Below are 25,141 nucleotides of genomic sequence, written 5' to 3' on the forward strand. Positions count from 1 at the left end.
GGGGAGACGGGAGGGAACGGGTTCTGTCGCTATCGCCCTCGCCTTCGCCCCGGCAGGGGGCGCCACCGCTGGGGGCGGCCGTAACAGAAACGGGGGCCGGGCGGGGCTGGGGAGGGAGCGCGCCTCCTTCCCCGGTGTCCCTGGGCTTTGAGTTTGTATTCCTTGACCACCCCTTCATTCAATCGTGGGCTGGGAGTTGAAGGGTCCCGATCGAGAGGCCTGCTGCTTGACCCTGGCCAAAAGGGGCGAACAGTTTGAGTAAGTAGCCTCCCGATACGGCTAGGGGGGAGGGGAATCCTCCGGGCCCTGGGTACCCCCGGGCAGGCAGGGACTACTCTGCCAGGCAGCCAGCCTCGGCCACCACCGGGCGCGGCGCCCAGGCCCAGGGTTGAAGAGCAGTGCCTTCCGAGGACTGGGCGGCACGGGAGGAGGGGCAGGAGAATTGGGGAGGGTAGCAGAAAAGGGTGGTGGGAGAGGGGAGGAAGGCAGATGGGATGGGGAAGGAAAAGGAGAATGGGTGGGAATCTTGGGGGGACAAAGGAGGAGGGGGGAGCAGGAGGGGAAGCTTTTTGAGGCCCTTTTATGAGCCCTTAGGGGTGTTCCCCAGTATAAGGACGCCCCCTCCCCCAATTCATAGGATTAAGGATTTGTAGACCTGGGAGGGGCTCTATTCCTAAATTCAACATTTTAGAGTAGAGGAGACCTCAAAGGTCTTTGACCCCAACCCAGTCATTTTACATGAGGAAACTGAGGCCTAGAGACATTAATGACTTGCTGGGGGGGGGGGGGGGGGGGGGGGGGGGGGGGGGGCGGCGGGCAGCAGGGCGGTGGGTCGATAAAGTGGGAGACAAGAATGGAATCCAAGTTTTCCTGACTCTAAGTCCAGAGCTTTGTCCATGTTACAAACTTTGCTTTGCTGCCAACCTCATTCTACTGAGAGATAAGGGGGGCCCAGGGAAGGGGAAGGGACCATAGATATAATAATAATAGTAACAATAATTATAACATCATTATCTCATTTGATCTTCACAGCAACCCTGGGTGGAAAGTGCTATTATTATCCCCATTTTACAGATATGAAAAGTGAGGCAAACATAGGTGGCTTGCTCAAGGTCACACATGACTAGGAAGTGTCTTAGTCGGGATTAGAACCTGGGTTTTCCACCTCTAAGCCCAGCCCTATAACTAGCTGCCTAGATTTAGAACTGGAGGGGCTCTGATGACCTCTGTAGAGAGATAATCCAACCACCCTTATTTTCCAGAGAAGTGATGGGGGAGATGATAGAAAAGCTACAGAAAGTCTGGAAACTAGCAAAGTTGGAGATGGAAGAAAGCCAGTTCTTTAATGTTACAGAATAGAAAACTAAGGCCACAAGTGAAAAATGGCTTGGCCTGTCACTTCATCCTAGTGTTAAAAACAAATTACTCTTCTCTATCTGCCCCCTTCCTTTTCTCTTTTGTGTGAACTTGGGATTTCATAAAGAACTCTGCATGAGGTTAACTCCCACTACCATGGGAAATCAGTCCTGCTTTGAATCCTCAATCCCAAGAAAGTTTATCATCCTAAGTGACTTGCTCAGGGTGATAAAGCCTCTCTATCATAGAAAGGACTTTGAACCCAAGTAGGCCAGCTCCAAAGTTGGGCCTTTTCATTTCCCCTTATGATTTAGTGCTTCTCTTAGACTTTTTTTAAGGATAGATAGTACAAATATCCCCATTTTACAAGTGAGGGAACCCTCTGAGGCTTAGGAAGCATGAGAACACCTGATATTCCTTCAAGGTTTATTGATTTTACAGATAAAGAAACAAGCCCAAAGAAGGGTTCTAACTTTAATTATAATTATAATACTAGAATCTGACTTTTTCAGCCTTTGAAGCGTTGTTCAAAATAGCCCTACAAGATAAATGTGCAAGTATCATCATCTCCATTTTGCAGGGGAGGAAACTGAGGGTCAGAGTTAGAAAGTTGACTTTTCCAAGATTACAGAGTAATTGGGGGAGCCAAAATTCAAACTCCAGTCAAATGCAGATTTAATGTTTTTTACACCATATCAGTCTCGATCTCTTTGGCTCTCATTTCTCATGTCAGGACCAGGAGAATAATAACACGTCTCCACCTTGCTTGTCCTTTTCAGTGTGTGATGTGGATAAAATGAGATAATAGATGTGAAAATGTTTAGGAAAAGCTGAAATAAAAGTGCTTTAGAAAAGCTTTCTGTTACTTTTAACAGACTAGGCTTGGTCCCCAATGGCAACCATTGATGAGAAAATCAGAAATTCCTTTAGCCGACTTTTGATACCAGAATAGTGGCTTTAGGCATTACCACTTTAATGATTTGACCCAAGGGGTCACACGGCTAGTGTAAGTATCAGAGCTGGGACTCAAGCCCAGGTCCCCTGGCTCTGAATTCAGAGCTTTCCCCCCACCCCCCACTAATTGGGGACTAATAACTCTTCCACTAAGTGACTTGGGGGCAAAAAACTCTTAATAGCTTTGCACAGCACGAAGTATGAGTTTGATAAATTACTTGTGACTGATCAAAAGAATAATCTGGTGAGTGATTATCCATTGTGGCTGCCAGATTTTCATACCATTGCCACCTTATCTGTACTCAAAATAGCCTTTCTAGTGACCACAGTCATCAGCATTACCTGTGCCAAGGGCCCTGACTGTTCCCCTAGTCAGAACCTTCTGAGGTCTTCATGCTGACCGTTAAATATCACTTTCACTCTGAGCTAGCTGGCTAACTCTTTGGCAGCCAGGTTCTAGAAGCTCCTATAATCTCTGCTTACTCCTATCCTCTCTCATTTTCTAATCAAGTTACTGTCCAGTCCTCCAAGAGCAGACATACTGATTCAAATCAGTTCTGCATCAGATGCCTCCCATCTCTCACCTTGCCAGACCATCCAGGTGACCTCCTCCCATCCTCAACTGTCACTGATTCTCTAGCCTGGCATGGGCTGACCTGCTGCTGTGACCTCAGTAGGCACCTGTGCTCTAGGGTCTGATCAGTCAGGGGTACCTCGAAGGATCTGTGAGCTTTGGTACTTCCCTGTGTAATTCTCATTCATATCTTTCAGCAGATATTCCCTGAAGGATGACATAACAAAGAGCTGTTATTTCATCCTACCTTGGTCAGACCATCTGGTAGCTTAATTGAGCCAGCAAAAATCTCAACAGGTTATTGAATTATCAATCAGTTTATTCAGTTATTAAAGGACTAACTAAAGAACATTTTTCCATGTTACTCAGTGAGTGACTTAGCTTCTGATTCAGACTGGACCTCCTTATAGGGTGTGGTATCTTGGTGGGATTAACATGGTTCAGACTTTCCCAACTCAACTCTATATTCAATTCTCCTGAGAGTGACCAGGGCCTGAGTGACCTAACTTAGCCTGACCAAAGTTACAAGAGATTGTTTGCATGTGAAAGCTATTTGATTATTATTATCATCAACAAAACTAAGCTGGTTTTGCCCAGCCTTTTCCTATGTCCTCTCTGTTGTATAGAATTCTGCACCTTGATTGACGTGGAAAAGGTTCTTTGGCTGGATCTGGCTCTCAGAACAGTGACAATTGACCTATCACTTGGAATATTTAGTGTACTGCTTAAATATAGTATTTGATAGTTCATTACAATTAGTTCACATGTTATCTCATTTGAATCCTTTGAATGATTTATCCTAAGAGATAGGGTTCACAGGAATTATTGTCCTTCTCATCCTGCCTATTTTCTTGGGAAAAAAGAAAAAAACAGCCCAAGCTAGGACCTTCAGTTACTAGTCCAAGTGGCCTAACTAGTAAGTGGAGAAATAAGAACTCTGGTTCTTCCCATTAGGCCACACTATCTCAGGTGTCATTATTCTTGATTCAAATTCAGTATTTACATATTATCATATTCACACATTATAATAACATTTGTGTATTTACAGTGTTATTAATTCACATGATAATATACCTGTATGCATATTATATTATTAATTAATAAGATTTGTTAATTAATAATGGTATAACACCTGTATGTATACTGTTATATTATGATTTATAAATCTGTTCTTCCACTTATTAGCTGTTTCTGAGTACTGAATTAGTAAACCAAGTTGTGTATGGTGATCACATGTAGTCAGAGCTAAAGGACTTGTAATAGTTTCAAAAGATATTTCCCATAGGCCATGGTGAACTATTCTAATTCCATTATTGAAAATAGCATTCTAGTGACTAAATAGTTATGTCTGTATCTCTAGGACAGTAACTTGATTTTTTTTTTTACTTGTCCAATCTTCGTTCTGGACACCATCAGAACCACATCATTTACAGTTCTTGTTAAAAAAATATACCTTTCAGTTCTCAATGGGTTTTCTTTAACATACATTCCAAAGGTGTAGATTATTTTTCATCGATTACATACTGTCTTATACTTAACAGGAAGCTATTAATCTGATCATTGAACTTTCTTTAAATCTCCTTAGTTAAGGAGATGTTTCTAAAAGGATTTCATAGACTGCAAATCCCATCCATGGTGTGGGGTTTCTTGTGTCTTTGGGAAGTCAAATTACATTCAGAAAGTTTTCTTGATAAGCAAGAAAATAGGAAGAGAGATTTATGGGGTCCTCCCTCCCACAAGGGATAGTTCTCAAATCCTATATACCAAGTCCTCCATAGATCATGGTGTAGAGCTGACCCTGGACTCTCAGTGCAAAGGATCTGGAAGGTCCTCCTACCAGGAGGACCTTCATATTAGGTGATCTGTAATCATATTAGGCTTCCTACCAGGAGGCCAAGACTTTGAGCACAACAGTCATCTTCATCTGAGAACTAGCCTCATTAAATGTAGAAAAGTTCATCTCCTAAAGGTTGGGCTGAGAGGTGATGAATCTTTTTTTTGCAGCTTCCCCAGAGCAATCAACATCATGTGGCTTAGCTTGTAAACACTTATAGGGTGAGGACACACAACAGTGTTCTCTCTGTCATCTACCCTGCTGTGAGATGTCAAAAATGACCCCTCAAGGCCACCACTTTGGGGCAATCCCTAGCTGTCAGTGCTGCCCTATATATGCTATAGAAAGCACATGCAGGAAGTCTAATAAAACAAGAGATCTTGTGGCCATAATCCTCTAATGAATGTAGATTCTCAATGTGAATATAACTTTGGTGAGGCGGTACAGTGTCCTGGAAAGAGCACTCGATTTGAAGTCAGGTGATCTGGGCCTAAGGGTCCCAGCTTTTCACCTTGATGAATCATGTGATGGTCATCTCTCTCTGCTTCAGTTTCCCTATTCATAATGATGATAATGTGTTTTCATGATAACATGATCATGATAACATATTACCTGCTTCATGGGGTGGGATGAGACTCAAATGAGGTAACGTATGTAAAGAAGTGTGTCACGTTAAAGAAATGGGGACTGTTATTTGGTACTTTTAACATTTTTCATTGGCTGCTGCTCTTAGATCCATCCTTCTGTTTCCTAGGTTAATAATCGAGTTTTATGAAAAGGAGGTGCCTGAAGAAGAAATCATTCCTATTAATAACTACTTTAAATGTGTACAAGGTACAAGCTTTGATTACTTAGCTAGTTTCATAATTTTCCTTCTTCGGTCATCATTATGTTATCTGGCATCACATATATTCAAACCCAGTCACAATTAGTGTTGTACAACAGGTGTACAAAGATGAGTCTATTAAAGCCACGGTTAGCGGGACGAGTGCTTTAAATGATTTGTCCCGGGAAGGTTTTTAGGTAGAACCAATTCTCTCCACTCTGCTTCACTTTGTGACTCATTCTTGTTGGCTCATTGTCTAGGCTTAAGGAGGTGGATTGTCCCGTGGCCAGAGACCAGAGCTTTTCTCTTGACCTGTCCCTTCATCTCACCTCTCACTGCCTGTCATTTTCACCTCTGCAAAATCCCTCACATTTATCCCCTCCTCTCTATTCCCATGGCCACCACCCTACTACAAGGCTGGCTGCACCAGGGCAATTTACTGCTAATAAATTTTTTCAGGTCCTCCTCCAATCTGTCCTTCACACCACAGCTATAAACTAACCTACCTTATGCTCAGATCTGGTGACAACACTCCCATGTGCAGAAATCTTCAATGGTTTCATTTTGCCTAATGTGGGAAGGTCAGACTCTTTGGCCTGGTATTCAAGGCCTCCCCAAATCTGTCACTCCCCTACCTTTCTAGCCTTAGCTCATGTTGTTCTCTCTTCCACACACACTACACTTCATTCAATCCAAACTGCTCTGTCCTGTGAATCTACTCATGCTTTCTCACCTCTGTCTACATTTTTTTTTTTTTTTGCTTTTTGGAGGGCAGTTGGGGTTAAGTGACTTGCCCAAGGTCACATGGCTAGTTTTTGTGTTAAGTGTCTGAGGCCAGATTTGAACTCAGGTCTTCCTGACTCCAGGGTCGGTGCTCTATTCACTGTGCCACCTAGCCACCCCCCATTTGTCTACTTTTGCTCACATTGTTCCTCATGCCTAATCCAAACATTCCATCTGCCTCATCATGCAGCATAGTGTCCGACGCACAGTAGACATTCAGTAAAGGTTTGTTGAATTGAAATGAATGATGATTGATCCACATGCAAGCTGAACCCGCTGCACTCACTGACCCAAACTATGGGTCTCCACACTTGTCTGAAAGTGGCAGCATTTTATGTATCTTTTGTCATTCTCCCCATCGTGTGAAATTCCAACCCTTTGGGGTTGTGGGGGGGAAGCCCAGCCCAACCAAAATATCTCAAGGTCTGTAGTCCATATTGTTAAGCCTTAATACTGATGAATCACAGGGAAGGCCATTCCAGGGGAAAAAGTGTTTGGGCCTCTGCTCTTTTGAATTCCTATCTAGGGATTGAGAACAGAAGCTGTTATTTCATTTCACAGTACGTGCTAATTCTGTAACCTCAAATTGAATTGATCTAGGCAGTTGAACAGTTGAGGATGGTTTTACAATGTCTCCTCTGGGCCTACCTGATTTAGCAGGCAGGAAGAAGCTTAGTGTACCGGGGAGGACCTCTGGGGAGAGGCCTGGCTACTGCTTTCAACATAGCACTGAAGAGCTGGGAATTATTTGACCAGCCAGATGCTACCTTCATGCTTTGCTATGTGGATATCTTGGCAGGTTATATCAGTCTTCCAAGTGTGGCATGTTCTCAGGCTTACACGTAGCCCCTTATGCCATTTGGCTAGGGGGAAATGCCAAAGAGCCCTGACAGCTTGCTCTGCCTCCAGGATGCCCTGTGTTCCTCCTACCTCAAAGATCAACCCTTCCCACCCCCATTTCCTCAATCACAGATTTCAGTGAGAAGAAATGAATTGCAAATTTTGGAAAATTGTGATATTTCAGCATTTCTTCTCTGGGATTTAGAAATGATAAGTCTAGTGTAGGGCTTCTTAACCTGGGGCCCACAGACCCTCAAGGTATCCTATGGATAGATTTTTGGGAGTCTGTGTACTTGGATGGAAAAAAAATGACAGCTTTATTTTCACTAACTTCCAAGTGCAGTTTAGCATTTCCTTCTATTAAGAAATTTTCTCCAAAAATGTATTATTTTGATAAGGGGTTTGTAGGCTTCTCCAGACTGCCAAAGGGTCCCATAGTACATGAAAAGCTCAAAAACCCTGTCCTTATTTTTATAGGGGACATGTTACTTCTTACATAGCCTACTCACTTTCCAGTCCATATATTATTTATACAAGTTGTACTTTTGAGCATTGCACAGAGCTAAAGGAAGATACTCTATAGTATTCATTAATTCTTTTTTTTGGGAGGGGATGGGGCAATGGGAGTTAAGTGACTTACCCAGGGTCACATAGCTAATAAGTGCCTGAAGCTGGATTTGAACTCAGGTCCTCCTGATTCCAAGACTGGTACTCTACCCATTGTGCTACCTACCTGTCCCACTTGGGTTAATTCCTGGTGGGTTTTAAATTTTTCTTGTTTAGCAGGGTGGGCCCAAATTCATGATTGTCTTTAGACCACTGTCTGGAACTGGAAAAAGACTTAGTAGTGTTCTCTGTCTGCCTCACCGTCTCTTTGCCACCATTCCATCCAAAGATCATTGTTCTGGTCCCTTCTCTTGCAGAGCTCTCTGCTAGTACTGGAGGAAAGACAGTTTAGATGACACAGGGTCCCTGTCCTCATGAAACTTACCTTTTATCCAGGGAGATAAGGCATTGACCCAGAAAAATGAATGAATGAAAAAGGAGGGCTGTCATGTCTACACATAACACACCATAAAATACACTAGAGACATCTGAAACAAAGGGCTACAGGAGGCAGAAGATCTTATGTCCAGAGGGCAAGGACATTACTGAGGAGCAGGAAAAGCTTTGTGACAGTGAAGGACTTTCAAGACTAGGGAGGAATTCAGTGGGCAAAGAGGGGAAGAATCAAGGTACAGGGAACCACTGCACAAAGACACCAAGGTAGGAAAGCTCAAGGGGCAGAATAGACTAGTTGGGCTGGTAGCATGTGCAACAGAAGGAAGTGATTGAAGATAATGTTGCAAAAGATAGTGGCAGGCCTTGAGTACCAGAAATGGGAAATTTTAACTGTACTTGTTGGGCAATAGGGAGCCCCTGAAGGTTTTTTGAAGAGGGGAGTGACATAATATTTGCATAAGAATCAAATGAATGCTTTTGCAAGTGATAAAGTGCCATGGCAGGACAGTAACGGGTATAGGCTGTCCTGTGTTAGACAGTCTATGATCATAAGGGTCTAGATGGGCCTTACAGTATACTTAAGGGGATCAGACACAAGGACACGTAGCTATAATACACAGTAGTAGTAGTATTCATACACATGAATCTGAAAAACCTAGGGCCATGAAGCCAAGTTGAGGAAAGCGAGGGAGGAACAGTCCAGAGTCCAAAGGTGAGAGAACTTGACAGCAAGCAGCCAGAACCAAAGGAGAGCACAGGCCCAATTCTCCAGAAGGGGCCAGTAACTAACTGGCTGCCTCCTGAGTGTGCATGGCTCTGAGGTCACAGGTGCTAAACATAGCCAGAAGGCAGTAAAAAACCTTCAGAGGAACTGTGCCCCTAAGTGACTTGGATCCCTAGGAAGGTTAGACCCAATGGATCTATGTTATGACAGTAATTTCTGGCCTTTTGAGGTCCCTTATTTACCTTTAGTCTCCAAATAGAAAACATCTGAAGACGTAGTATATTAAACTGGTTATTTGGTTAAGGGGAATTAAATTTTCTTTATTTGAATTTATACTGGCATTATTTCCCCGACTGTATGAACTTGTACTGCAGGAGTGTGCCTTGTTTTGAAGATTCTCTTTGATTATTTGAGCGATAAAATTTTCTCTTAGTTGATGTCTATGCAGTCTCAGAACCCTAGGTACCTTCCCAAAAGGTCAAGGGTTTTCTAAATGACTTTCAAGACCTAAAAGTGATTATTGAAGGCTGGAGTGCTTTTTGAGTTGGTAATTCTTTTGATGTTTATAAATTATATTTCCCTTACTAATTCACATTTTTTCCCAGAAGCAGATGAAACTCTACTGATTGACGTAGCAGCCAACAGTGAGTATTTTCTTGAATAAATCTGGGCAAATAAACAATAAGTATGGGGGGGGGGGAGAAGAATGGTATTCCCTCTAGCCTCTGTTCTCCATCTTTTTAAGGCAGCTATACAAATTAGCCCCAGATAAAATGCAAAAGAAATCAGGTGGCAAGCTAGAATTTTAGTAAAAATGGAAAACAGACTGGGCCCTGAAATGCCTTCAGGCTACCAGTGATTGTTGCCTTGAGCCAAATCACTAAGAAGAGCTCTCTCTAACTTTGCTTTGTGTCTGTGCTGCTACCTTCTCTTACCCCTGGGGTTTTTTCCCTCCACTCAGTAGATAATTCTATTTTCCTTTCTTTATATTGTCTTCGGGGACTACAGAGTTACTGAAATACTTTCTCTCAGGTGCCACCTTTTCTTGTTTTTTTTTAAGCCCCCTTCTTTCCTAGGAGTCTGTATCCAGGACAGAGGGAGCTTGGTCCATCTCTTCACTTTCCTTTGGACTTTTCAAAACACATTCATCTTTGACTTCCTTTGCAAGCTGTTCTTTACTGTTTACCATTTTTTCATTGTAATGTGTTATGGGGAGGAGAAAAATAGCACTTGGGAGGTTGCTGTGGGCCATCAGATCTGGCCACTGAACCGGAATCTTCCTAACCTAATGTTCTTCCTAACCTTGATGGAGGAGTGCATGATGTTGTGCTAGAGGAAATAGATCGTATACATGGTTTTATTTACCAGTTCAAGCCTTTAGCTGAGTCTAATGGTTTCGGGTAGCCACAGCTTCCTTAGGCCCCTTCTAGTTCTGATATTAGGATTCTCTTGGGGGCGGCTAGGTGGTGCAGTGAATAGAGCACTGGCCCTGGAGTCAGGAGGACCCGAATTCAAATCCGGCCTCAGACACTTACACAAAAACTAGCTGTGTGACCTTGGGCAAGTCACTTAACCCCAATTGCCCCTCCAAAAAGCAAAAAAAATAAAAGGATTCTCTTGGCAGTTTGGAGTAGCGTAGCTACGCTTCCCAGCTTTCTGATTCTATAAGACTGAGTTAAATAAACCCAGCTGCTGGCCCCTGATTTGCAGATGTCCAAGTGAGAACATAACCTACCCATGTGTTATGCTTACAAAAGAGAAGGAGAAAAAGATAAAAACAGAGCAGAGGCAGTAATAGCCTGAATCCTTAGCCTTAACTGTAGCTGTAGCAGTAGCAGCAACAGCAACAGCTGACCTTTCTGTCAAAATGAGATAATGGCAGTAGGTTCTGTTCCATGTGAGGTTCTGACCTGAAACTGAAAAGTCAAACTAAGCAGCATTTATCAAAAAAATGGTCTTGATTGCATCCTTTCCTATGGGCCTTATTACATCCTCTCCTATAGTAGAGAAATCAGTCATGTGTTGGCACATATATTAGCAGCAGTGGAGAGGATTGGACTGGAGGGAAATTTAGCAAGAATCATTCTTGCATTACAGGAAAACCTAGAGGAAAGCCAGTTTTCACTTTGATATCTGACCTGAGCATTGCCTGCCTGTCAGGGCATATAGAGTTTGTTGCAAGTAAGCAAATAGTTGAGCCTTTGGGCCTGTAGCTTCTTGGGTCATCTGCTGGTCCTGATTTGATTACTTCAGGTGGTTCGCCATTATCGGGATTTCTGTAGGCATTTACCTCCTGGGAGGAGAGGACTTTCTAACTTATGAACTTCAATTAGAGAGAATTAGCTTGTTTGAAAGAAGTTACCTTTGTAGCATGGTTTTAGGTTGGAACTCTTCCAGATTCTTGCCTGTAAAATGCAAGGGTTGGCCTAGATCTATCTCTCAGTTCCCTCTCAGCCTCAAGTTTCTATGATTTTCTAAGAGAAAGAAGTAACATGATCTGCAGTACTGTTTTAGAGATCACTCTAAAGGGCTTGTGTTCATCTGGGGCCATGGGAATCCCCTGGGTGTTGGGAATGAACCATTATAAACTTCCTTTGATTCTTGCTTTGAGGTCTCTTTGGGATTAGTGCCACAGGAATGCCTGACATGCAGCTGGAGTCCTTAGTCCAGATGCTGTTGTCAGGTGGGATATATGGAGTTCTCTGAGTTCATCTGGGGCCCTAATTTTAGAAGCTGTTCAGTTTTGCCAGAATATCTTTCACAGAGTTGAGGAGAATATTCTTTTTTTTGCTTTTTGGAGGACAATTAGGGTTAAGTGACTTGCTCAAAGTCACACAGCTAGTAAGTGTGTCAGGTGTAGAAGTCAGATTTGAACTTGGGTCCTCCTGACTCCAGGGCCAGTGCTCTATTCACTGCACCATCTAGCCGCCCCCTAAGGAAAATATTCTTATCTAAAATCTCCTATCCCACAGTCTTATACATCTTGACATTTTTCATAAAGATTCTGTAGGAAAGGGGTGGGCATGGGCCCAAAGGAGTTTTCTTCTTTGCCTCTTGGCAGCTTCTGATTGCCAGATTGGCCCTTGACCCCTTGACCCCTTGCCCCCAGCCCCATCCCTTTTCTCTCTCCCTTGCATTTTACTCTGTTCTCGCTTTTGTTATTTATTTTATTGATTCTTTATGCTTCCAGAAAGGATTTGAGGCAGCCTGTACTTCTCTCTTTCCCTGGGTGTCCTCCTTTTGGTCCTACTCTTGCTCCTAGTGTGTGCTTGTCCTATGGTAAATCTCTTCTTCTTTTTTTCTTAACTAAAACCAGCAGATTAATAAATAAATAAATAAATAATAAAATAAAATAAACCCCAGCAGATTATGAGCCCTAGGGAAAAGAAGTTAGACAAAGGTTGTCAAATGGGTCACTGCCCTACCAGGACAAAGAAATGAATTCCATGCCAAGTATTTGTTTCATATAAAGAAAAAGTCTAGATAGATCTTCTACTCCTTTACATTTATTTTTATTTTTACTAAATGACTATAGGATACTGCTTTTATGTTGTATTTGGGAGATCATTTTAATAGCCATCATGAATAGTAGTTATTATTGCTTATTAGGGATTTTCCATTTGGAAGGGGATTGGGCAGAATGCTCCTGTTTCAGGAAGGCCTAAGACAATCCTGTGTACCTTAATGTGGCTACTAAATCAGCAAACCATCCCACTTGCATTTTCTCTGGTTTTAAGCTGTAACTAGCTAAAAATAATGGGGACCCACAGCAAAGTGAGGCCAGTTGATAGTGCTGGACATACTTTCACTGGGGATAGACACCCCCTTTCTCCCTCCCCATAATGTCCAACATTATGGGTTGACTTTTGACTTTCTTGGAAATGTTACTATAACGTGAGGTTGCAGTGGGTATTATTACATTAGCTTGCCCATTTCCGTGGCCCATCAGCCTCTGAGGGTATTCAGTTCTTTTCTGGGTTATTCCTGTCAATATCTTGGACTGGTTTTTGTGGAAGTTGGTTCCTAAGAACATCAGTTTACCTCCTGCATTAGCACAGCAGGCTTTCTTGGCCCTTTAACCCTTAGGGCTTCTAATTCCACTTTGAATTTCTGGCCTGGCCTTTTCCCTTTCTAGTTCTTAATCTGTAGTGTTGCTTGAGGCAGTGTAATGTTGTGGAAAGAACATTGCCTTTATAATCAAGAAAACCTGGGTTTAGATCCTTCAGTCTATTTACTTGCTTCCTGACCAAGGTAGGTAGGTAGCACAGTTGATAGAGCATAGGCCTGGAATCAGAAAGACCCAAGTTCAATCTGGCCTCAGATACTTGTTAGCCATATGACCTTGGGCAAGTTATGCAATCTGTTTGCCTTGGTTTTCCCATCTCTAAAATGGGGATGAAAATAATAGCACCTACCTCCCAGAGTTGTTATAATATTTGTAAAAACATTTAACACAATGCCTGACCCATAGTAAGTGCTATATAAATGTTAGCTATCATTATCATCATCATCTGTAAGATAGGGAAAATAATACCTGTAAATACCTCCCAGGATTATTGTGAGAATCAAATGAGATAATGCATGGAAAGGGATTTTCAAACCTTGAGGTGTATTCTGTGAATGTCAGCTATTAATATGATTTTGTCAGTGTTTTATATTCTTTGTGATTTGCATTCTCCCATTTGAAAAAAAAAATTAAGAGTTAAGCTCATGATCAGCCAGTCCTGGTCCCTAGCCCTCTGTTTGCCTTTTTCTAGCTCCCTGCAAAATCCAGGTCCAGGGCGAAGGTACTGAAGAACGTTTCTTCGAAATCCCTGATGAGGATGAGTGCCTAATTTTCCTCTCAGACATTATTGCGGCTCAGGATGGTAAATTGATACTTGGTGGTTTTCTTATCTCCTTTGGGTAGAAGTGGATTTCTTATATGTTGACACAGAGTAGAATTTACCAAGACCATTGAACAGGGACCTAGAGGCCTGTTCTTTTCTAGATGGACTTGGAAGGATAGGTTTGGGGGAGGAGTGTTCAAATCTAGAGCTGCCTTGGAAGGCAGAACTGTCACTGCTTATCATAGGTCTCCTTTATAGTCAATTTGGATGCCCTGAGTTGACCCCAGGGCCATCACAGTTGATTTTTAGGGAAACTGTTGTGTTTCGTACAGTTGAGAGCCCAGGGCAAATAACCTTTTGTTATTGGGGGGCCAGTTTTTTCATGCTTATTACTCTCTTTCTCTCTGTAGCTCATAAATCTTCATTTTCTGAGTTCCGGGAGACCACCAGCTGGTACAAGTCATTAGAACCTGCAAAAAAAGCTCCCAGTGAATTGGATGTTTCAGGTACTGAAGAAGCATCTCTTTCCATGATTGCTCTGATCATTGTGGTCATGATATTTTTATCTAGACAGATGAGGTGACTTGAATAAATGGCAGTGTTGGGAGTGTCCAGGGGTCTGGTTTTCCTTGGTCCGGCCAGCTCCCCAATGTTCCTTCTAACCCTTCCTGTAGTGTATGGTATCACTTCACGTTCCAGGTTAATGTGTCTTTACTTCTACTTAGTATATCACCCCTTCCTGATTGATGTGCTTGCCCCCAAGACCTCCAAGGTAATGCTTTTTCCCCACCCTCCCTGGTATCTTTTGGTCTGAAAGTACTCAAATTTCTAGCCTACCCTGGCTTGCCTGGAAGTTATCCCTTTTTTCCTTTAACCTTTTCTCCTTTAGTTCTGAACTCTTTTAGGGGAGGGGGGCAAAGCTTCCCTGATAACTTGAATACTTGCATTTTCAGGAGTGCTTGGATTTGAAGATAATTTCAGTGACATGAGTTTGGGGAAGAAAGGAAATATGCAAAATCAGCAGATGAAGACCCATCGGGAGCCCCCACCACCCCCAGGCCACATGAGCAAACAGTAAGTAGTACTGTCTGAGAAGTCCCTCAGTCCTATAAGAGGGACTCTGACTTCAAGAGAATTGTGGTTTTGATTCCCCTTATTCCCTTGCCAGGTTTTTACGGGAAAAGGAAGCTATAGGCAAAGACCAGCCGAAAGTGACCAATACCATGCGGAAGCTCTTTGTACCCGCCTCCCAGTCTGGGCAGCGAGAGGGCCTCATCAGACACATTCTGACAAAGCGAGAGAAAGAATATGTGAATATTAAGACTTTCAGGTTAGCATGACTTTTTTTCCCTCCCTACCCAAAGGGAAGGAGGGTGGATACATCATATGTGTAAGGAGTATTCTTTGACATTTTGGTTACCACCTTTAAACCTTCCTGAATAACTCAGAGAATGAAAAGGGCCATCTGATTCTCTCCCAGTTGGTTAAGGGTCAAGGCAGATAGTTGTGGTCTTTGCAGTCATCTGGGGAGATTCCACAACCTCCCATAGAATTTATTTTTTTTTTATTTTTTTTTTTGGAGGGGGGGGGGTTGGGCAGTTGGGGTTAAGTGACTTTTCCAAGGGCACATGGCTACTTTTTTTTTTTTTTTTAATGTTAAGTGTCTGAGGCTGGATTTGAACTCAGGTCCTTCTGATTCCAGAGCCAGTATTTTATTCACTGCGCTACCTAGCTGCTCCCTCCTATAGAATTTTTAATTACCAATTTGTTGCCAAATTCAGTTTGCCAAAACATAAGGATTTTATTCCTTTGTGGTCACCTTTCCTGAGAGTACCATCCATCTTTAGAGCTATGACAAGATCTTTTAAGTTAATAAGAAAAAAATTGAAATAATCTAAACTAAGAGACTGCTTTTCAACACACTTTAACAACTTGTTCGTCTGTTTACCTGTGAAATAATTTTTCAGGGAAATGTCTGGGTAATTAAATATTGAAGGCCCTTCCCCTCCCCCCATCATCAATAGATCCTGACTCAGAGCTACCTAAGGTTTCACCTACTGCCTCCTTCTGACTTGGAGGTCTGGAACAGACTTTTGTAATGTTCTTTTCCATTCTTGCCCTAACCTAAATACTTTTCTTCCCTTTGAACTCATTCCCATACTTCCAACTACACTCAGTGTAACAAAAATTTAAGAGCTGCTGGCTGGAGAGTCCTGAGCTAGGCGCACCAAGGGAGACACAAAGCTTAGCTAAGACGCCATCTGCCCAAATTATTTGGCCAATTGACTTAATGTTCTGTACTATTTTGTACATATAGTACCTTACCATCGGAGGACAGATAACTTGGCAGGGAATGGGTATAAATAGGGTGCTTACATGATCAGGCAGTGTTTAGTGATTGCTGAAGAATTTGACTTTATAGGAACGGACTCCTTATTTTCATTGTTTTTAAAGGACTTTTGACTACTTGGTCAGAGAAAAGAAGGCACAGTCTCTACCCTCATAAAGTTCATGGGAGGATAGGGTTTGTATATACAGATAACAATAATGGACAATCAGAGTCCAAGCCGTGCACTTACTGTGTGACATCCAAGGGAGAAAAGGTCAGATTTCTGCCTCTAACCCTCATACTCTTCCCAATATCTGGGATGTCATCCTTTAAAACTCAAATTTGACTCCTCTCTATGGGAAACTTTACAATTACCAACCTTCAGCACAACTGGTAATGAATTCATTTTGTAATTCGAATGCACTTACCACGTGACATCATTCTAAAGGATTTAGCACTGTGCTAAAATGGTTGTCTTCATCGTTATTGTTATTAAGTATTTTTATGAATCTGTGTCTTATTCTCTTACTAGATTGTAAGCTCCTTGAGGACAGGGGAATAGCATCTGGTCTAAACTTTCTGTCTTCCCCCAGCACCTGGCAAGCTATGTATCATAAACGGTGCCATCTTCCTTGCAGTCTTTCTTGAACAATGTACTTTAGGGTCCCAGATTGTCCAATCATATTCCATGCATTCTAGTTAAGCTATCCCTACTATCGTAAGTCGTACTCTCCAATTATTCTTCTTTCCCTATGACCTTTGTATGTAAACAATTCAGATAGTTATAGGTTTATCCTTGGTGTTATTCTATATAGTAATGAAGCAGTGTTGGAGTAGTGATTTGAAGCCCATCTGGAGTGAGAAAGGCCTTGGTTCCAGTCCTTCCTCTGACACATACTATCTGTGTGACCACGGGCAAGTCAAAAGTGCCCAAAGCTACTCTAGAAGATGATAAGCTACAAATGAGCTGCTAATTTGTATACTGGAGAGAGTTTTCCCTCTGGGGCCTTCCCCACATCAATGAAATCACAGGTCTGTACAGTGCCATGGTAGCCTATGGGAAAAAAAAGGCAGCAGACTTGATTCTAGCTTCTAATAAAGTTGCCGCTTCTCTTTAAAAGTCCTGGAGTCTGAGTATACGTGAAAATAAATTTGTTGTCTCCAAGTTATTCCCATCAAGTAGTCGCCTAATTTCTCTAGATGTAAAAATTGGTAATGGTAAATAAATAAATACATAAATTGTCTTGTGTAGTTAGCTTCATTTTGCTTTGTGACTGTGGGCAAGACTCTTCCCTTTGCTAAACCTCAGTTTCTTCTGTAAAATGGGAATAATTGTACCTGCACTGACTATTGTGAGGTTAGTGCTTTCTATTAGCACTTTTACAGTGCTAGCAAAAATGTAAACTATTATAGTGCTCATTTTCATAGATTTTCCTAAGGAAAACAATTTAGGTGCTGAATGGGAGGGAGCACATCTATGTGTACTCATGGGTGCTGGGAACAGGGATGTTTGCTTGCATGTCTGACCAGATTTTGAAATCCTGTTTGAAATAACTTTTTCCTAAGTGCTGCATCCTCCAACATGGGTAACATAAAAAACTTTATATTGGCTCATATTTGGATTTTTATTTTGTTTTTTAAAATAATCTGTTTTGGTCATTGGTATGTACCAGGTTCTTTGTTGGAACATGGAATGTGAATGGTCAGTCTCCAGACAGTGCTTTGGAACCCTGGCTGAACTGTGATATTGATCCTCCAGATATTTACTGCCTTGGGTAAGAGATCTTGTCATCTTTTCCTGTTTGCTTGGGGCCAGTCTACCTCTCTCCTTCTTGGTTTTGCTTTAGAAAAATCTTTTTGGTTAAACACTCAAGATCTATGAAAACCAGCAGTGTGAGTTGACTTATGGGACAGTTCTGTATGACTACAAACAGACTGGTAGTGTATACAACGTAAGGAAACAGACAGTTCCATAGAAAATCATATTTGGAGGACAAATTTTCAAATTCTAACCTTAGTGACTATTAGCAAATCAAATTTTAGAAATAACTATAAGACATAAAACCAGTCATCCAAATTAGTTACAATTTTATGTGTGTTTAACACATACATGTGTTATGATTACAAGAAGAATGTCTTGCTGCTGTGTTCCCCTTCTGTTTTCCTTTTTTTTTTTTTTGAGGGGGGAAGGCAAGGCAATTGGGGTTAAATGACTTGCCCAAGGCCACATGGCTAGTTTTTGTGTGAAGTGTCTGAGGCCAGGTTTGAACTCAGGTCCTCCTGACTCCAGGGCCAGTGCTCTATTCACTTTGCCACCTAGCTGCCCCATGTTTTCCTTTTCTTTGACTGTTGGGTTTCATTGCTGCCATTGTTTTTATATGGTTGATATTTGTAAGTGGATTGGTCTGATTCTGCCTTCGTTATGTCTTCATGTAAGTCTCTCCATATTTCTTTGTATTACTTATAATTGGCACAGTAATAACAATCTGTTTCATCAATACAACACCGTTTATGCAATCATTCCTCAACAATTGATTCCTATTGTTTACAACTTTTTGCTATAAAAAATGAAGTTTCCATGAATATTTTTATATAGATTTTTTTTTATCTTAAAAGCCAAAATTTGTGATAATTTTGTAGCAATAGCTTCTTCAGATCTCAAAGCCAAACTGTTTCCTACCTTTTGGAAATACATAACATTCAGTGGATTGTTTTTTAATATGCCTTTATAAATAAAACGTTAGAAACTTCATAAAAGAAAGTTCCATGTCATCACTGGACACTGGAGTGACTAGGACACTTCTAGGAAAGTACTGATTGTTTTTCTAGACTTGAGAAGGAGTAGGTTAGAAATAGCTGAAGCAGTATGTATTAATCTCTATATCCCTTTTTTACTAGATTTCAAGAACTGGATTTAAGCACCGAAGCTTTCTTTTACTTTGAGTCTACGAAAGAGCAGGAGTGGCTGACATCTGTGGGCAGAGCCTTACACTACAAAGCCAAGTATAAGAAAGTGAGTCCAGTTGAATTTTCTTCTTTAGCATGGGATTTATCAGCAAGTTCTCTACAATCCGTAATGTGCTCTAATAGGGTAGCTGAAAATGAATTTGTTCCAGCCTGGAATAATGAGAAATGCCAGACTGATCCAGGCCATCCATTACCTGGGTGAAGAGTATCCCAACACTAAAATTGTTCTCAGATGATATGGTCAGGCTTAGATATTTTACTCAGAAAATCACAGAATCCCCAAGTTGGAAGGGCCCCCCCACAGAGGCCATCAGGTCCAAAGTCTTCCTTCAGGGGCCATTAGGTCCTAGGCCCCCCTACAGAGGCCTGAACAAGAATCACCTCTCCTGAAGAGGAACTCACTACCTTCTGAGGCAGCCCATTCCACTTCTATCTTTTCTTTTAAAAATTCTTTCAGAGTTAGAATTTCTCTTCATTTCTCTTTTAAATATTTTTTCCTTTTTTAAATTTGAAATTAAGTTCTACTCTGAAGAGATTTGCACTTGTTTCATTCTCTTTCTAGAGCAGCAAGTTTCAACTTGGAACTTGGGTTTTCTTTAAAGCATTTTGATCACCGGATTTCAATATAATTGTTTTCCTTTGTAGGCCTGGGTATTTTAGTTTATGCTTTTAAAAACTGCATTCTGAGAAGGAAACCCTAGGCTTCACCAGACTGACTGCCAAAGGGGTCCAGGACTCAAAAAAAGGTTAAAAAGTCCTCTGCTAAGGGCTTTAGCCTACATTGCATTTCTTTCATTTGGTGTTTTTTCTTCTCTCTCTTTTATCCCCTACTATTTCCTCAGTGTATTAGGACTTCTTATTTTTAAAATGTTTTTGCTTTTGGAGGACAATTGGGGTTAAGTGACTTGCCCGAGGCCACATGGCTAGTTTTTGTGTTAAGTGTCTGAGGCCAGATTTGAACTCAGGTCCTCCTGACTCCAGGGCCGGTGCTCTATTCACTGTGCCACCTAGCTGCCCCAAGGAACTTTGTAAACTTGAAAGTGCTCTACATTTTACAAGTAATTTTAACAATGAGTATTTCTGCTAACTTCTTAAATACTCCCATCCACTCGTCTCTTAGGTTCAGCTAGTTCGCCTTGTTGGGATGATGCTACTTATATTTGCCAAAAAAGACCAATGTAAATACCTCCATGATGTTGTAACAGAAACTGTGGGAACAGGACTCATGGGAAAAATGGTAAGTTGCTTCAGGTTGGAAGTGAACTATTTATCTGTGTTCATATGAAATATCCTTGCTCTCTTGGCTTTGGTGATCATTGTAGATAATCGCTCTTCCCACCAGGGTAACAAAGGGGCTGTTGCCGTAAGATTTTTGTTCCACAACACTACATTTTGCATTGTCAATTCTCATCTGGCTGCCCACGTAGAAGACTTTGAACGTCGAAATCAGGATTATAAAGACATCTGTTCCCGAATGACTTTCTTGGTCCCAAATCAGGGTCCTCTAAACATCATGAAGCACGAGTGAGTATCTAGCTCCGCTTTAGCTTCCCAGGGGCATGATGGGATCGGGTAGAAAGCTTTCTGTAAAGGAAGAACTTATAACATTTGACAAAATGGATCAGAAGGAGAAGGGAGTCTTTTAGGAGTAGTGGTCTCCTAAGATCATAGGCTTAGATCTGGAAAAGAGGTCTTAGATCTTAAGAGGTCACAGAATCATAGATCTAGAGGTGAAAAGGCCAGAATTTGAACCCAGAGGCCCCGGTTCCATACCCAGTACTCTTTACAGAGCTTTGGGATTGTTGCAAGGAGTAGGTGTTTGTTGTTTGTGGGAACTCAGGAAGGAATGGCAGAAGAAGTCTCTTGGCAAGCATCATTGGGAGATTTTTGTTCCAGGAATATGGGGACTGAGTGAAATCTTAGGGATGGGGATTTAAAGGGGATAGAAATCAATCATTCTGGAACAATTAGGAGATGAAAGGTGGTTTGTGATTGAAATGTAATTAAGGAAATTAGGGGATATGAGGTGAGTTGAGTAGCCAGTTGAACCATCAGATGAGCCAGGATACAGAGATCTGGGAATATCAGGACCAACATGAGATGAGGCAATCAGGGGAAATGGGAGGTAAGGAAAATGATTTTATTTGCTCATATCCAGACTGGGCCAATGATGGGAATTCAGACTAAATTCCATAGCGGTAAAGATCAAAGCCTCAGAATTTAGAGTCCTTTGACTTTTTTCCAGATTCTCTCCATTTGAATACACAGTTTAGATCAACAAAATGCCCCTTTGCCACTGTGTGACTGTAGGCAAGTCACTTGGGCTCTCTGGGCCTCAGCTATCTCAGTTCTAAAATAAGGACTAAATGGTTACAAAGGTCCCTTTCACTTTATGGCTTATCCTAAATAACCACTTGGAAGTGGAACTTGAGGCAGACAATTGATAGGAGAATGTCCTTTGAAGTGTGCCTCAGGCTCCAATAACACTCATGTGCAGATACTTTCAGGAGCTCCATGGGGCTTCCATCAGCACATTTGGGGACCTGTTTCGAAGGTCAGGAGCCACATAACATGACAGACTACTCTATCTCCTATGCTAGGAATGGGACACCAAAGCAGAATGTACCAGTGAAAGTCACAGCCGTAGAACTAGACTGGGCCTTGGAAATAGGGGCCCCCACCCCTGGCGAACCCTGACACTGCTTGTTCTGCTGCAGGGAAAGCTCTTGTAGTAGACTTCCACTTTCCCCACTGCTGAGGGCCTGGCAAAAGCCTGAAATGGTCCGAGAAATACATCTCATTTTTTTTTTTCGGCTTCCGAATTCTCTTGTACATCTTCTGGATTCTTTGCCCCGCCAGATATGAGCAGGGAGGGCAGGGCGTATATGGGAGTGGAGTTAGGGGTGGCAGGGAAGGTCCTGCTTTCCCAGTAATTTTGCAGCTCTTTGTCTGGTGTGGATTTTTGCCTTCTGTAGGGATTTGCAAGGCAGGCCTCTCTAGCTTGGGCCAGAAGATACTAGATGAATTACGTAGCACCAGCAGCCTCTCCTCCTTCCATTAGATGCCCTTAGGGAGTTGTTTTGGCCTAGGCATTCTCAGCCCTCTGAGCTTGTCTGTTCATTCCTGGTTTTTCTCTTGTGTTTGTCTTTCCCCTTAGTGTCGTTATCTGGTTGGGAGATTTGAACTACAGACTCTGCATGCCTGATGCCAATGAAGTGAAAATGCTTATTAACAGGAATGAACTTCACAAGCTCTTAAAGCTGGACCAGGTGAGGAAATGGCCCCCATTTCCATTCTCTAGCCATTCTCTGAGATCAGTTTGAGAGTGGCAGGGGAGAAGAGAGACTAATGAGGGGAAGGCTTGGTGGCTTTCCAAGCTGGGGAAGTGAGTGGAAGGCCTGTTCTGGGATCCCTGGACTTGGGAAGAGTGTGTGTAATCCTTGGGAAAACAGGTCCTGTCTTTCAGCATATATGCATTGTGGCCCCACTCCAGGCTCTATTGCTACCACATTGGATGCTGGGAAATGTATTGCATTAAGGATTAGATAATATCTCTTATCTCAAAGAGTTCTATTCTAATAGGGCACCCTAAACCTATGTACAGTAGAAATCAGATAAGTGATGGGCCAGAGGATGGGGAGGGCTAATTGGGAAGAGCTTCCGGGAAGAGGCCGGCCTTGAGCCCAGATTTAAAGGAGGGGGAGAGGAGGTGGGACTGTTCCATGATGATTTAGCAGGCTGAGCAAGTGCTCAGGAAATGAGAGGGAAGAAGTGAGTGTGCTGACTGGGAGAAGAGTTTGCCTAGACAGATGATGGAGGTCAATGTGCTGTGGGAACTGAGAGCAAGCCAGTAAGAGACAGGAGCACTGGAGAGACACTAGAAGACTTTGAAATTGATTTTGAAATTTTTCTATGAAATTCCATTTTGGGGAAGCTTGACATTTATTCTTTTTTTTCCAGTGGCAATGAATTTGTCTTCAAGTCCCAAATGTGACTTGAGGATTTCTCAATGAGATAATCTTTGTAAAAAAAAAAGTGCTTAGCACAGTGCTTGGAACATAGTAGGGACTATATAAATGCTTATTTAGCCCCTTTTTCCTTAGAGGGAATTTCCCAGTGCTATTGTGGAAAGGGATGAGCCTAAGAGTCGGGAGACCTGGCTTTGCTGCCGAGTTTGGCTTTTTGGGAAGCTTTGAGTGTGCCATTTAATTTAGCTCAACTATTGTTTATTAGGGATCCCAAAGCAACAAGGCACTTCCATTTTATGGGGTGGGTCACCATGTAAGCAGATCGCTTGAGGAGGGAGAGAACAAGGCAGCTCAGTCTTACCAGAGGTGAATTAAGGGTTAAGGAACTAGGCATGGGGAACAGACTGCAGAGACAGAAAGGCAGGAGATGATGTACTAAGTTTAGGGAAAAGTAAACAGGCTAGTTAGACTGAAAGCTAGAATACACAGGAAATAAGCCTGGAAAGGGAGACTGGAGCCACATTGTGAAGGGCCACATGGGGAATGAATGCCAGTATGAGAAGCTTGTGTTTTAGCCTAGAGGAAATAGGGAGCCATTGAAGCTTCTTGCCAAGGGGTGTAGCATAGGGAAACCTTTTATTTGGGGAAGTTATTTTGGCAAGTTGTGTGGACATTGGCCTGGAGAGGGGAGAGGCCTCAGGCAGAGAGAATAACTAGAATGCTGTTGTAATAGCCCAGAAGTGATAAGAGCCCCGAATTAAGGTGGTGACTGAGCAGAGAAAAAAGGGACTGATGTTTCAGAGAGATTTGGCAGCCGATTTGATAAGAGAGTAAGGGATGGAACAGAGTCAAGCACTATGCTGAAGCTGTGAACCTGGTGACTAGGAGAATGGTAGTGCCTTCAACAGAAACGGGGGTGGGTGTTTGGAGAAGAGGTAGGTTTTAGGGGCAAAGATCCATTTTGGACACATTACTTTTGAGGTGCCATTGACGTGACACCCAAGGGAGATGTCTAGCTGCCAGTTGGTGATGTAGGAATAGAGTCTAGGACAAAGATTAGGATTGGAGCTATCAGTTTGAGAGTAGTCAGCAGAGAGTAGAGTCAGTGAGATTTTGGAGACAGGGAAGAAGATTCAGAATGGAGCCTTGAAGGACCAGACGGTTAGGAGGAGAACCAAGAGTGTCATTGAAACTTAGGGGAGGGTAGTCAGTAGTGTCAAATGAAAGGTCAAGAAATCAAGTGATGAGGGAGGAGAGGCAACTTAAGAGTGGTGGTGTTAGAAGTTAGATGGTAAGGGGTTGGAAAGTGAGGCAGTGGAAACATCTAGTATAGGCGACTGTTTCTAGAATTGGGGCTGTGAAAGGGCATGGGGATAGATAGGACGATAGCTTGAGGAGGGATAGAAAGGTCAAGCGAAGCTTTTTAAGGATGGGGGAGACCCTGGCAGGTTTGAAGATAATAGGGCAGGAGCTGGCTCATAAGTAAAAATTGAAAATGAAAAAGAGGAGATGATTGATGGGGCCATGTCCTGGGGTCAAAGGTACAAGTAGAAGCCTTTGACTTGGCCAGCAGAAGGGCTCCCTCTTCCTTAGCCATGGGAGCAAAGGAGGAGAGAATTGGGGACAGTGTAGAGGGGTTTTGAGGTATGTGAAGAAGACAGAATATATAACAGATGGACTCTTGTATTTTATCTTTGTTTTGGAGGGGGAAAGGCAAGGCAGTCAGGGTTAAGTGACTTACCCAAGGTCACACAGCTAGTAAAGTGTCTGAGGCCAGATTTGAACTCGGGGTCCTCCTGACTCCAGGGCTGGTGCTCTATTCACCATGCCACCTAGCTGCCTCTGTTTTTGTTTTTACTCAGTAAATTGGGAGTTTTTGCTGGGATGGAGTGGTGTTAAAAGGCTTGAGGAGAGAAGAGAAGGTGTGTAACAGCCACAGTGGGCCTAGGTCAATGAGGAAACAATAAAGAGATGGGGGGGAGGCAGTAGTGAGAGCATAGTTGAGATTGTTAGTGTCATTTAAGTTGTGTCTAATTCTCTGTGACCCTATTTGGGGTTTTCTTCACAAAGATACTGGAGTGGTTTGCCATTTTCTTCTCCTCATTTTACAGATGAGGAAGCTGAGGTAAACAGGGTTAAGTGACTTACCCAGGGT

General features: G+C 42.4%; 1 protein-coding gene across 3 annotated transcripts in view; it reads left to right on the forward strand.

Moving 5' to 3' along the window:
* Positions 1-184: 184 nt before the first annotated feature.
* Positions 185-25,141, forward strand: part of OCRL (OCRL inositol polyphosphate-5-phosphatase) — a 55,140-nt gene continuing 30,183 nt past the window's right edge. Inside the window, exons 1-12 of one of the 3 annotated variants that reach the window (XM_069074045.1) lie at positions 185-258; positions 5,473-5,552; positions 9,502-9,537; positions 13,651-13,761; positions 14,133-14,228; positions 14,676-14,796; positions 14,891-15,052; positions 17,725-17,826; positions 18,950-19,064; positions 20,139-20,255; positions 20,361-20,542; positions 22,176-22,287. In XM_069074045.1, coding sequence (XP_068930146.1) covers positions 14,708-14,796; positions 14,891-15,052; positions 17,725-17,826; positions 18,950-19,064; positions 20,139-20,255; positions 20,361-20,542; positions 22,176-22,287 — 879 coding nt within the window. In that variant the 5' untranslated portion in view covers positions 185-258; positions 5,473-5,552; positions 9,502-9,537; ... (1 more) ...; positions 14,133-14,228; positions 14,676-14,707. Of the gene's footprint in view, positions 259-5,472; positions 5,553-9,498; positions 9,538-13,650; positions 13,762-14,132; positions 14,229-14,675; positions 14,797-14,890; positions 15,053-17,724; positions 17,827-18,949; positions 19,065-20,138; positions 20,256-20,360; positions 20,543-22,175; positions 22,288-25,141 lie in introns of all 3 variants that reach the window. The other 2 variants (XM_069074044.1, XM_069074046.1) reach the window with 2 other exon arrangements.

The sequence above is a fragment of the Petaurus breviceps genome, unplaced genomic scaffold (assembly GCF_028583685.1).
Source record: "Petaurus breviceps papuanus isolate PSGF00001 unplaced genomic scaffold, PetGlider_PUasm1.0 90881, whole genome shotgun sequence".
Taxonomy (NCBI): domain Eukaryota; kingdom Metazoa; phylum Chordata; class Mammalia; order Diprotodontia; family Petauridae; genus Petaurus; species Petaurus breviceps.